Here is an 11,469-nt window from a genome sequence, read left to right as displayed (position 1 = left end):
AAAGGATTGAGATGATGGAGAGCTTGAGGGAGAGCACTTCAGGGACAGCAATGTATGTGTCCACAAGGGATTCCCGCCTTGGCTCACCGCCTTCCACTCTATCAGTCCTATACAACTTTCTATCTACGACTTGTCGCAATGCTCAAATTATGAGATTGTTAGTTTGCTTGCATTGGATATAATAGCTTCCAGGTGGACTGCCCTCTTTCTTTGGCCCTGTTAATCCGTATGGGTTGATATTGTAGGACACTCTTAATTGAGCCTAACCCTCGAAGTATATATTTCGAAGTAGTAATGGGGAATGGTGAACGACGCGTACGGGGAGAAAAGAAAGAAAAAAAAAAAAAAAAAAACTGGAATTACCCAATCCCTGATAAGAACACTGTACGTAGATAGTAGCTACTTGTATCAATTCTACGGTCGAGACCAGTAAGATCGTTGAATTGGGAAACATGTATTCAAAGCGACCTCTAGCAGTAGTAGTTACAGAGAGTAAAATTCACAGCCATTCCAGAATTGCTGTTTAGTTGCCACGCTCGAAGTAAGACCACTGGCCGGGTTGAGGCTTCTCCTCGAGTTCCTCCCACCTGCAAATGTGTCAGCGGATGTCCAGGCATATGGAGCCCATTTTAACTTACACCTTAGCCTTGGCCAGCTCATCAGCAAGCTTGAGCTCTGCCTCAGCAACCTGAATGACCTCCTCGATGAGGCCAGCTCCAATTTGTTGCTCAATCAGAGAGATCCTGTACAAGAGGTTAGCGACATGTTCTAATATGCCCGGCCAGGCCAGGATTCAGGCACACGTACTGGTCGGCATCAAGGGCAGGCTCGCTCTCCCACTTCATCTCCTCGTTGTAGAAGTCGGACTCGGCCTTCTCGGTGGTCTCGCTGGCCTCGGCCATAATGCTGTGCCATTCGGCCTCTTGTTGCGGGGTGCGGGCGGGACCCTCGGTAGTGGCCGTGAGTTCTTCGCCATCCCATTCAACTCCACGAGCATCGTCGCTTCCATCTTTCTGCTGGGCGGCGGCGTGAGTGAAACCACCGTTGGGGCGCTGGAGCTTGGTGAACCGTTCAGGCTCGGCTCCCACGGTCTTCCGAACGCGCTCCAACCAGGCGTCAAAGCCGGCGGGCTTCTGGGATTCGATGATTTGGAGACGGTGGCGGGTCAATGCCTCAACGGATTGGCGGTAGGCGGAGGATTCGGGGAACATCTGCATCTTCTGCAGAGTAGTCGAGTAAAGGTAGATCAAAGTTGGACGAGGGCTAGGGTGGGTGAAAAGACCAGTCAAGCCGGTAGGAGCAAAGGGCTCCAAGTACCGGGGCTTGACATTGGCCAGTAGCCGGAGTGTAGACCGCATTGTGAATGGATTTGTGGTGTATCGAAGTCGCACCGGTTAGGGAGGGCGAAGTGTCGAAGTCGGCCCGGAGCGGATTAACCCGATGTTCCACCCAAACGGCAGGGGGAAAGACGCATCTCGCCTTTTTCTTTAACCATCAAAGCCTCAGGTCTGGATTGCTTCGGGCTGTGTGCATTTCTGTTTTGTTCTCAGCTCCGGGGCGCTATAGTCGCTAAGTGCTGCCTTTTCGCGACGTGTTGACCAGTGCCCACCTGAGTCGTCTTCGCCCCCCGTTCAATGTGCCACCTGTGACATTTCGCAATCCCGTACTTCGACCAGAGTCCTTCGTTTTGCTCAACCATCTTCTACTTTCTTTCAATCTCGATACTTGACTCTCAGTCAACATGAAACCATCTTGGTTGGGCTTGTCCCTCCTCTCATTGTTGGCAGCGCCCGCTTTGGGTGCGCCTTCCGATACTTCTTCGGATCTGGAATCGGGAGACCATGCCTCACTCGTTGCACGGGGCAATCGCGGACTGGACCCAGAAGAACCCTCAGTCTTCAATGAGGTTGAGGTGCCCCCGCTGACGCAGATAACTCCGGAAAATTTCGAGGAGGTTACTAAAGATGGTCTCTGGTAAGGATGCCCAGCTCATATATGGATTTGCCATTATTCTAACTGTTACAGGATGATTAAACATTACTCTCCATCCTGCCCCCATTGTCGGACGGCCGCTCCTATCTACCAGACCCTGTATGAGTACTACTACGTGAGTATTCATCCACATTGTTTCAATCCATGGAAATAAACTAATTTGCGGTAGACCTCGAACCCCCTGTTTATTTCTGCAGCGAAGCCTGATGAGCCCAAGTCCTTTACCGACTACTACAATTTCCATTTCGGGTCAATGAACTGCCTGGCATACAGCGACTTCTGCGCCAAGCTGAAGGTTGACTATTATCCTGCGTGGGGATTCTATCAAAATGGCGTTCAGCAAGAGCCTCCGATTGGTGCCAAAAAGATGTCTGAACTGGGCGAGATGATTGAAAAGAAGTTAGAGGCGGTTAAGCCTGGGTCTCGGCCTTCGCAAGGCATCGAGCTGCCGAAGATTGGCGCCAGGGGCATGGAAATGACTGCTAAGCCCCTGACCGAGGCGGCCATCGAGGCGGCCAAGGAGAAGGCCGACGAGAAGCAGAGCGTCGCGACCTCCGAATTGGAAGGCGTCAGCCCTCAGGCCGCCAAGGCTAAGATTCAAGGACGGCCTGCTAATCCTCAGGGTCTTTCCATCCCACTTACTGCGGAGAGCTTCCAAAAGCTTGTTACGACCACCCGTGACCCATGGATCATCAAGTTCTACGTCCCGTGGTGCCCTCATTGCCAGGCTATGACTCCTAACTGGAACTCGATGGCCAAGGAGATGAAGGATAAGCTCAACGTCGGTGAGGTGAATTGTGAAGTTGAGAAACGACTTTGCGAAGATGCCCGAGTGAATGCCTACCCGACGATCTACTTCTTCCGTGGTGGTGAGAGGGTTGAATATACCGGCCTTCGTGGCCTGGGTGATCTTCTCTCGTACACCAACAAGGCTGTTGGCGTCGGCTCCAGTATCCAGGATGTCGACGCTGCTACATTCAAGGAGCTGGAACAGACCGAGGAGGTCTTGTTCTTGTATCTCTACGACGACGCGACGACCTCCGAGGACTTCGAGGCCATGAACCGTCTTACTCTCAGTCTTGTGGGACACGCTCGCATCGTCAAGACCAACAGCGCTACCCTGTCAGAGCGGTTCAAGATTTCTACTTGGCCTCGTCTTCTGGTGGTCCGTGATGGACGTCCCAACTACTACAACGCTCTTGCCCCTAAGGACATGAGAGATTTCCGCCAAATCCTCTCGTGGATGCAAACTGTGTGGCTGCCTATTGTTCCCGAACTTACTGCATCTAATGCTCGAGAGATCATGGACGGAAAGTTCGTAGTCCTGGGGCTCCTAAGCCGTCGTCGTTCCGATGATTTCAAGCAGTCCAAGCGTGAGTTGAAGGAGGCTGCTCTTGAGTGGATGGACAAGCAGGTCCAGCTGTTCCGTCTTGAGCGCGCTGAACTTCGTGATGCCAAACAACTGCGTATTGAAGAAGCCGATGACCGCAATGACCAACGCGCACTGCGGGCTGCAAAGAACATGCGCATCACAATCCGCGAGGACGACAAGAAGCCAGTCGCCTTTGCTTGGGTTGATGGCGATTTCTGGGAGCGCTGGCTGCGCACAACCTACGGCATCGACGTGGAGAGCGGTGACCGTGTGATTATCAATGATCAGGATGTAAGTTAATTATCGCGATATGCCTGAGTCTGAAACTAACATATATAGAACCGCCGTTATTGGGATACCGCTTCGAGTGGAGCCCCCATCATGGCCTCGCGAACCTCAATTCTCGAGACCATTCCTCTTGTCATCGCTTCCCCCACCAAGCTGTCGCCCAAATCAACCATCGGTACTTTTGAGACCATCTTCTTCTTCGCCCGATCTCTCCTCAGCAGCCACCCCATCCTCTTCTTCATCATTTTGGCCGTTGTGGTGGCCGTGGCCACCTTCTTTGGACGTGGACGCCTCCGCCGCAACGCCTCGCGCGGCGGTATTATTGGCAATAACAACAACAATGGCGGCTTCTTCCACCTTGACGGCAAGGAGGGTTTCCTGAACGGAGGCTCGACTGGAAAAGTCGATTAATGAGACACATGTACAGTTAGGGTGTTTGGCTGCGCGATTCTTATAATCTTCTGTTTCCACTGTATTTGATTGATGTTGGTTTGTTTCTCATGCACTTGTCTGTTCGACCAACTCTGTCTCATTTGAATCTTTTGCATGTCAGATCGTGGGGTTTTGAAGCACATATCTCCTTCCCTATTCTATTTCTTTCTCCTTTATCCAACCCTGGAGTCCAGGCGTATCAGTTTTAAGAGCCGCTATATCCCAGAAATCGAGTCAATAATTGCATTCATCTCCAGTGCTGTTCTTGTAGACTTATCACGAAAACAATTGCCTTCCTTCTGATTGGATGTTCGGCTTCAAGTCACGTGCCAATTCGGGCGCTCCCGGTTTTCGTCGAAGTGCCAGCTCTCCCCCCGAGCCATTGTCCCTCCAAATCACACCGGTGTCATTCAAAATGGTAAGTGGCTACGGCACCGATAGACGACAGCAAGATGATTCTCATCCCGAAGTTTTTCACCTCTTCGGCCACGGCCCGGGCAGGGAGTTGCGTTGTGGATATCACAACCGGTCCTCCGAGCCGGCGGGATGAGGACTCAAGAACTCACCTTGAAAGTATCAAGCTAACATATATTCTATAGTTTGCCACTACCGCTCGCCGCGCCGCGGCCCAGGCCTCCGCCTTCGCTCCCAAGTGAGACTTCCCAGATTCTTCCCTCGAACCCGCACGATGGCCTTTGAGAGTGTGCTAGGCGAGAACAGCACAGAGCTATTAGATGGTGAAACCATTGCCATAGTCTCTATGGCTCATTGGACATCATGCAATTCTCTCGCTCTCACAAAGCGGAGCTTCGCGGAGCTGCATTGCGCGGAGTGCAGGACCATGGCCTTTGCAACAGCAGACTCATAAGAAGACCGAAAGAACAATAAGAACACTATACTAACCATTCCCAATTTTCAGGTACACCATCCCCCCTCGCTTCGGTGGTTACACCCTGGGCACCGCCATCAAGACGTGAGTCACCCCGACGTCCCGCCGCAAATCCAACCCCCAAACCCCCAACTCGGACAAATATATGCTGATACTTCTTCTAGCGGTACCCTCCTCGGTAGCTTCGGTGTCGCCATCGGCACTGGTGCTCTCTTCATCTTCGGCGAGGTCCCCCGTGTGCGCAACGACATCCTCCGCCAGCTCCCCTTCCTCGACACCTACTACGACCGCAGCATCCCCGCCGAGGACAACGTGAGTCGTAATCTGATTATGTGGTTTGTGAGAGTTGATGCTGACATGTGTTCCTCGTTCAGCCCTTCTAAATTATCCGCGGATATATACCTGTTCCCCTTTTTGACCGATATGGCTTGGAAATTCTGGACAGGCTGGGGCTGCACTGTGTAGAATAGCGATGAAGGTCTTTTCTGTTTTAATAGCACATAGAAACGGCTGTTTCCAAAGTGTTTTACCTTGATACTTCAAGATTATGTAGTGAAGACGTGTATGATGTACAAGGCTTCTATATGTACCACCCTTGAAGGGCCCAATCATATAGCAGTAGTGATAGCCATATAAAGAGAACCTATTAAGGCAAGTCCATGCATAGATAAGCCCATAAGCACGTTATATGATCCCCATGTCCAACCCAAGCCTTATCTCGCTTACTCTTATCATGATTCATGATAACGCGCTACCTTGGAGACCCCGTGAGTTTCAACGCCTGGAACTTCCCTTATAGGTTTGGGACCTCCGCAGAGGGAAGTAGCGCGGAAGCCCTCAGCCTCGAATGAACACCCTTCACAGCTCCTCCCTGTACGAATCACAACCCGTGTGCGGAGAAACGCAAGCCCCTAGCCTCCTGGGTGTTGCTGTCTACATATCACACCCCGACCTAGGTATCTACATGTAGAATTATGCATTTGATTTGATTTCATGTCATTCGTCCTTATCGCGGAATACCACGTCCTCGCTTGCATTTTTCCCCCTTTCATTGCGATATAGACTTTCCACTTGTTCTACTTCCGATTGTCATGCGCGGGGGAATATGGAAAACGGAAACGCCACCCCTGCAAGATTATGTAGATAACATGCTGTGCTAGGTTATCCCTAGTCCTGGTAGGTTAGTCGGATCGAATCGAATTTGGATTTTGGAATCCTTTGTTTATATTGTCCTGCTTCCCCCTGGTTGAGGGTGGATTTGGTTTGTTCTTGTCCATATCTTGGACACTGGTCGTCCTGTTTTGCTATACTTATACCGCCCATTCCCGCTGCTGGTGCCTCATATCCCACATCTCATATTCCATATACCCGCATTATTTGCTATACTGGCCTTTTCGGCATAGGCGCAAGCATGGAGTCCAAACCTTCCGTGTCCGTCAACAAGGGAGCTGGGTATCTTGATGCTGGCCATGAACAAGTTACTTCTATTCTCCCCGATGGCGATGTTCCATATATGGATCATGATATGGATGCCGATGAGAGGGTAATTACGGCGCTAGGATATAAGCAGGAATTTAAGCGCGAGTTTTCGTTGTGGACGACTTTTTGTGTTAGTTTTGCTGTTTTGGGGTTGTTGCCTTCTTTTGCGAGTACTCTTTACTATGGTAAGTGCTACCGATCTGGTGATATTGTATTGGGTATCAATATACTGACATTGGATGGATTGAAGGCATGGGATATGCCGGAACAGCAGGTATGGTCTGGGGCTGGATAATAGCCATGATTTTCATCCAATGCATTGCAATGTCGATGGCAGAGCTTTGTTCAGCCATGCCTACAAGGTAAGTCACCTCCATCAAAGCCAACAACCAAGGTTAGGGCAAGGCGACTAACCAATTCATCCACCACCAACAGCGGCGGCCTCTACTACGCAGCCGCAGTACTCGCACCACCAGGCTACGGCCCCTTCGCAGCATGGATAACAGGCTGGTCAAACTGGATCGGCCAAATCACAGCAGCGCCTTCAGTGAACTACTCGCTAAGCGCAATGATCCTAGCAGCAGTCTCAATCCACAAACCGGATTACACCCCAACACACTGGCAAACCTTCCTTCTAACAACCCTGATAATGATTATCCACGCCGCAATCAGCAGCATGCCCACCAAACGCGTCGCGCAATTCAACTCCTGGGGCTCAACCTTCAACTTCCTAGCCCTAATAGCCGTCATAATCCTCATCCCCGCTAACACGAAAAACGTCCCCAAATTCACCCCTTCCCACGAGGTTTGGTCCCACATCACGAACCTGACAGATTTCCCCGACGGGGTCGCAGTCCTAATGACCTTCGTTGGCGTTATCTGGACGATGTCAGGCTACGACTCGCCCTTCCATCTCAGCGAGGAATGTTCGAACGCGAATATCGCCTCGCCGCGCGCGATCGTGCTCACGTCCGGCGTGGGCGGGCTCATGGGCTGGTTCTTACAGCTTGTCGTTGCGTACACGGTATTGGATATTGAGGCGGTTATCGATTCTGATTTGGGACAGCCGTGGGCGTCATATTTGTTGCAGGTTATGCCGGCAAACACAGCCATGGCAATTCTCGCACTTACTATTGTTTGTGGGTTTTCCATGGGGCAGGGGTGTATGGTTGCTGCGTCTAGGGTCACGTATGCCTATGCTCGAGACGATTGTTTCCCCTTTTCGTCTTATTGGAAGCGGGTTAATGGGTATACGCAGACCCCTGTTAATGCTGTTATTTTGAATGCCGTGCTTGGGATCTTGATGTGTCTGCTTATACTTGCGGGTGAGGTTGCTATTGGGGCTTTGTTTTCGATTGGTGCTATTGCGCAGTTCTTTGCGTTTGCTGTTCCTATTTGTATTCGGGTTTTCTTTGTTGGGAATCGGTTTAGGAAGGGTCCCTGGCATCTTGGACCATTTGGTCCTTGGATTGGTGGGATGGGTGTTTCGTTTGTGTTGCTTATGGTGCCGATTTTGTGTTTGCCTAGTGTTACTGGGAGTGATTTGGCGCCCGATCTGATGAACTGGACATGTCTTGTGTGGGGTGCGCCTATGTTGGCTGTTACCGTTTGGTGGGTTGTTGATGCTCGGCGCTGGTTTACTGGCCCTGTTGTCAATGTTGAGCATGCTATTCATGCGATTGAACAGGAGCCGGTTGTTAGTGAGGGAATTGAGCCTGAGTCTCAGGGGACGGAGACTAGTGCTTTGCCGCGTAAGTCAGATGATCCTGATAATCCTCTTTGAATTGAGGAGTTAGATTGCGTCGGTTATCAGTTATGGGTTTCGGGCTTTACTTTTGATCGCAGCGCATTTTTGATATAATATATGTAATGGAATATATTCTTTAGTCTAAGTTTCATTTACAGTAAATCCCTGCAAGAAAGTGACATAAAAAGATAGTCGAATAACGATAGAATACAATATAAGCATCCGCCACATGCATGTCACAACGCGCAGGCTCCATAAATATAGATAGATCTGACAGCCGCCACATGGAGACAGACCCAGTGCCCCATCTTGCCTTGATTTCGGGGCTGTGATGAGCATGTGGATGGAGGAGTGGGCTTACTCCACCAGTTCCAGATGCTTAAGATCAACGTATGGAACCTGCATGCAGGTTAGATCCGGATGCGCTATCTAGGGATAAGAATAGCGATTAAGTTAGCTACCGTATATATCTAGGTACTAGGTACCAGGCATTTGAGGGAGCATAGCGCATTCAGTTGAGGTTAGGTGCAGCATGGATATGCAATGATTCCGAAGGCAGTACATATCACAGCCAAAGAGTGAAGTAAAGGCCACATCGATAAGAAAGACCCTGCAGAGTATCTACACCGCAGACCAGCCATGTACATGTACAAGTACCTAGCACGCTGACCGGCTCTCTCGTTGTACCAGGTACCTCACCTAGGGGCGATAACACCCAAGACCCCAGCAACGCAAGCCCGGAACAACCCTTAGCACACCTAAACCATCAAGAAACCAGCGTCACTAAACACAGTAACCTAGAAACCAACACTCCTTCCTGGAGAGTGACCGCGAACTCCACCTCCAGCACTGCCAGGTACCCTGTACAACGTACCTTGCGCTGGGATCCCCGGGGAGAATCCTGAAGATCCACCCCCTGAGACCCCACCGGCGCTGGTGGACACTGAACATGGATGCAACGGAGAAAAAAAGAGTTGGCACAGATATGCTTAATCTGACTCCAGGAGAACATCCACCTGTCTCCACTGTCGAAGTGTACATGTATGTTTATGCCTAACTTACCATGTCGATAATGAGAATCAACCAAATAGGATTATATGTATTAGTATCAAGACAGTATCGATTTCCAAGCCTACAGACACGGCACAACCCAACATTATCGAAGTCAATTTTGCTATTATTATATATCGCCCTCCAACCAGATCAGCCAACTCGACCATGCGAGACAACGCGTAACATGTAACAGCCAAGCAACCTACCCCAATCTAGGAATGCAAAAGCCAATCCAAAAGTCAATCCAAACGCCAACACATACACTACCCCAAACCATGCCGGTGTCTACAATAGTAAATCCCCGATCGACATGCCAGGGGTCACTAAGTCCCAGTTCTGGTCCCAGTGTCCCAGGAACCGATCGGCGACCTACGTGCGTCATGAAGAATCAAGCCAAGTAAAGCAACCCACGGCTCATTCAACCCGTGCCTGGAAAAGACCAATTTCCCCAACCAAAGTGTGCGTCAAAAAGTGCGTGTCTCGCTCGGAGATTCCCAGTACCGTGGAATTTACCTAAAGAGGCGAGCGAGAAGAGAGGAAAAAAAAAACGCCTTCAGTGGCTGGTGGCTGCAGTCGGAGACCACCCGAGTTTGCAATTTACAGTACGTTACATGATCTTAACATGCCATTTTGCCGTTTTGCACTGCTTGGCGTATCTTGGTATTCTATTGCTTTTCGGCCCGATTTCTGGCTTTTCGTTCGGCTCAGGCAGCCACTCATTTTTTCTGCAGTTTATGTGTAGTATGTAAGCTGTAGGATATGTAGGATACAGATGCCTTGAATGCCTTGAAATGCCTTGGATGCAAACATCATGAGATTGGTTCTCTTTCGTTAGTTACCACGGGTCGAGTGGTAATTGTGGTAAGATGACCATGGCTTGCATCACATGAGGTAGTATTATTATATTATTATATTATATTATTCCTATTCCTATTACTATTTGCATTACTCGCATATCCCGTAGAATTCTTGAAGTCTATCCGAAACTTATTACGTGGCGCCCGGCTGAGAAATTTCCCTGAGCGATATAATCATCGTATTATACTGTGTTAAATCAGGTGGTATACGGAGTCTATGCAGATGTCAACAGAGCTCCAGTCTCCAGTCTCCAGTCCCCATTCAAGCTGATCCACAGAACACATGGGAAACACTGGAGACTCCAGTGTCACCTCTTGACATTTGACATCCCACTCTCTAACCAGTGTCTCCAAAGTCAATTCGCGAACTCTGTCTCCAATACTCCGTACACGTAAGATCTAGAATACCGAGTCTTCTGCCTATGAGGTCGGTGGCGGCGCGATCCTTTTGCTGAAGTGGGTAAGGAAGTGTGATTGGCCGACAGGATCCTTGAAACTCGGCGATCCGGACTTGGCTTTCGCGGTGTTTCCGGCCTGTGCCGGCGCCTTGTAGAGGAGTCTTTTCTGCTCTCTCTTTTGTTGGGTTGTATTTTTGATTTTTCTGTCATGCTTGTATGTATGTAATTATATATTCTGTTCTCACGTGAGTTCCTACCAGTTCGGCAGTCATGATCTCCGCGATTTCGAATCTCCCACTATTGTTTATTACTGTGGATTAGCCTAACTATTAAGCCCAACAAGTACTTTTGTAGACAATCTGTTTTATTAGACCCGAATCCATCGGCAGGGTTTTCTCAAGCCAAGCTTTCCAACCAAAAAGAAAAGAAAAGGCCGGTCCGATGCTTGGTCATGCAGGAGACTAGACCTCGGGATGTTCAGTTCACATTATTCATCATATTCATTATACATGTACCAGTAACAGGATATAACAATAACCTTGGTACCTGAGTCAATTGACCCCCTGATCCTTTAAAAAAATTCAAGAGAACTCGGCAAAAGCCTCACCGTACTTTGCAAACCCTTCCCTTTCGGGAGGAAGAGTGGATACCGCTAACATCCGGCGTTGATGCCGAGTGCTCTAATTCTGTCGCAGTCCTATCGACCTGCCAGATTGAACACACCGCATTTAATCGATTTAATTGAGACGTAAGCCACGGATATAACGGTTTGCCGGATTGGAAATTGGAAATTGGAAATTGAAAATTCAAAATGAATTGAATTGAAATTGAGGTATATGCAGGTACTCAATACAGGACACACATACCGAGGTGAGACAATGTGGAAGGTTAAGCGAGAGCCTGTTACGTGTGGAATCGGGTCATTCCTACAGTTACTACATTATACATCGGTAGACTTCTAG

General features: G+C 49.5%; 4 protein-coding genes across 4 annotated transcripts; 3 read left to right on the top strand and 1 right to left on the bottom strand.

The window, feature by feature from the left end:
• Window positions 1-523: 523 nt before the first annotated feature.
• N7446_000421 (complex I NDUFA5 subunit family protein) lies at window positions 524-1,358 on the bottom strand (the record flags this gene model as incomplete). The annotated part of the gene is made up of 3 exons (XM_058509188.1): window positions 524-587; window positions 639-743; window positions 808-1,358. 3 exons carry the CDS (start codon window positions 1,356-1,358, stop codon window positions 524-526), a joined length of 720 nt encoding a protein of 239 aa, XP_058378167.1.
• Window positions 1,359-1,506: 148 nt separating this feature from the next.
• On the top strand, window positions 1,507-4,063 carry N7446_000420 (putative disulfide isomerase; the record flags this gene model as incomplete). The annotated part of the gene is made up of 4 exons (XM_058509187.1): window positions 1,507-1,974; window positions 2,026-2,107; window positions 2,162-3,655; window positions 3,704-4,063. The coding sequence occupies exons 1-4, from the start codon at window positions 1,742-1,744 to the stop codon at window positions 4,061-4,063; spliced, it is 2,169 nt and encodes a 722-aa protein (XP_058378166.1). The 5' UTR covers window positions 1,507-1,741.
• Window positions 4,064-4,391: 328 nt separating this feature from the next.
• Window positions 4,392-5,506, top strand: N7446_000419 (cytochrome b-c1 complex subunit 10; the record flags this gene model as incomplete). Its single annotated transcript, XM_058509186.1, has 5 exons — window positions 4,392-4,502; window positions 4,684-4,736; window positions 5,004-5,057; window positions 5,138-5,285; window positions 5,348-5,506. The coding sequence occupies 5 exons, from the start codon at window positions 4,392-4,394 to the stop codon at window positions 5,354-5,356; spliced, it is 375 nt and encodes a 124-aa protein (XP_058378165.1). The 3' UTR covers window positions 5,357-5,506.
• Window positions 5,507-6,384: 878 nt separating this feature from the next.
• N7446_000418 (amino acid permease) lies at window positions 6,385-8,235 on the top strand (the record flags this gene model as incomplete). The annotated part of the gene is made up of 3 exons (XM_058509185.1): window positions 6,385-6,637; window positions 6,703-6,814; window positions 6,888-8,235. 3 exons carry the CDS (start codon window positions 6,385-6,387, stop codon window positions 8,233-8,235), a joined length of 1,713 nt encoding a protein of 570 aa, XP_058378164.1.
• Between the last annotated feature and the right edge of the window lie 3,234 nt (window positions 8,236-11,469).

This window comes from Penicillium canescens (assembly GCF_028828765.1).
Source record: "Penicillium canescens strain IBT 15451 chromosome Unknown utg000001l_segment0_segment0, whole genome shotgun sequence".
Taxonomy (NCBI): domain Eukaryota; kingdom Fungi; phylum Ascomycota; class Eurotiomycetes; order Eurotiales; family Aspergillaceae; genus Penicillium; species Penicillium canescens.
The sequence above is the reverse complement of the archived record's forward strand: the minus strand, read 5'-3'. Positions and strand labels throughout refer to the sequence as shown.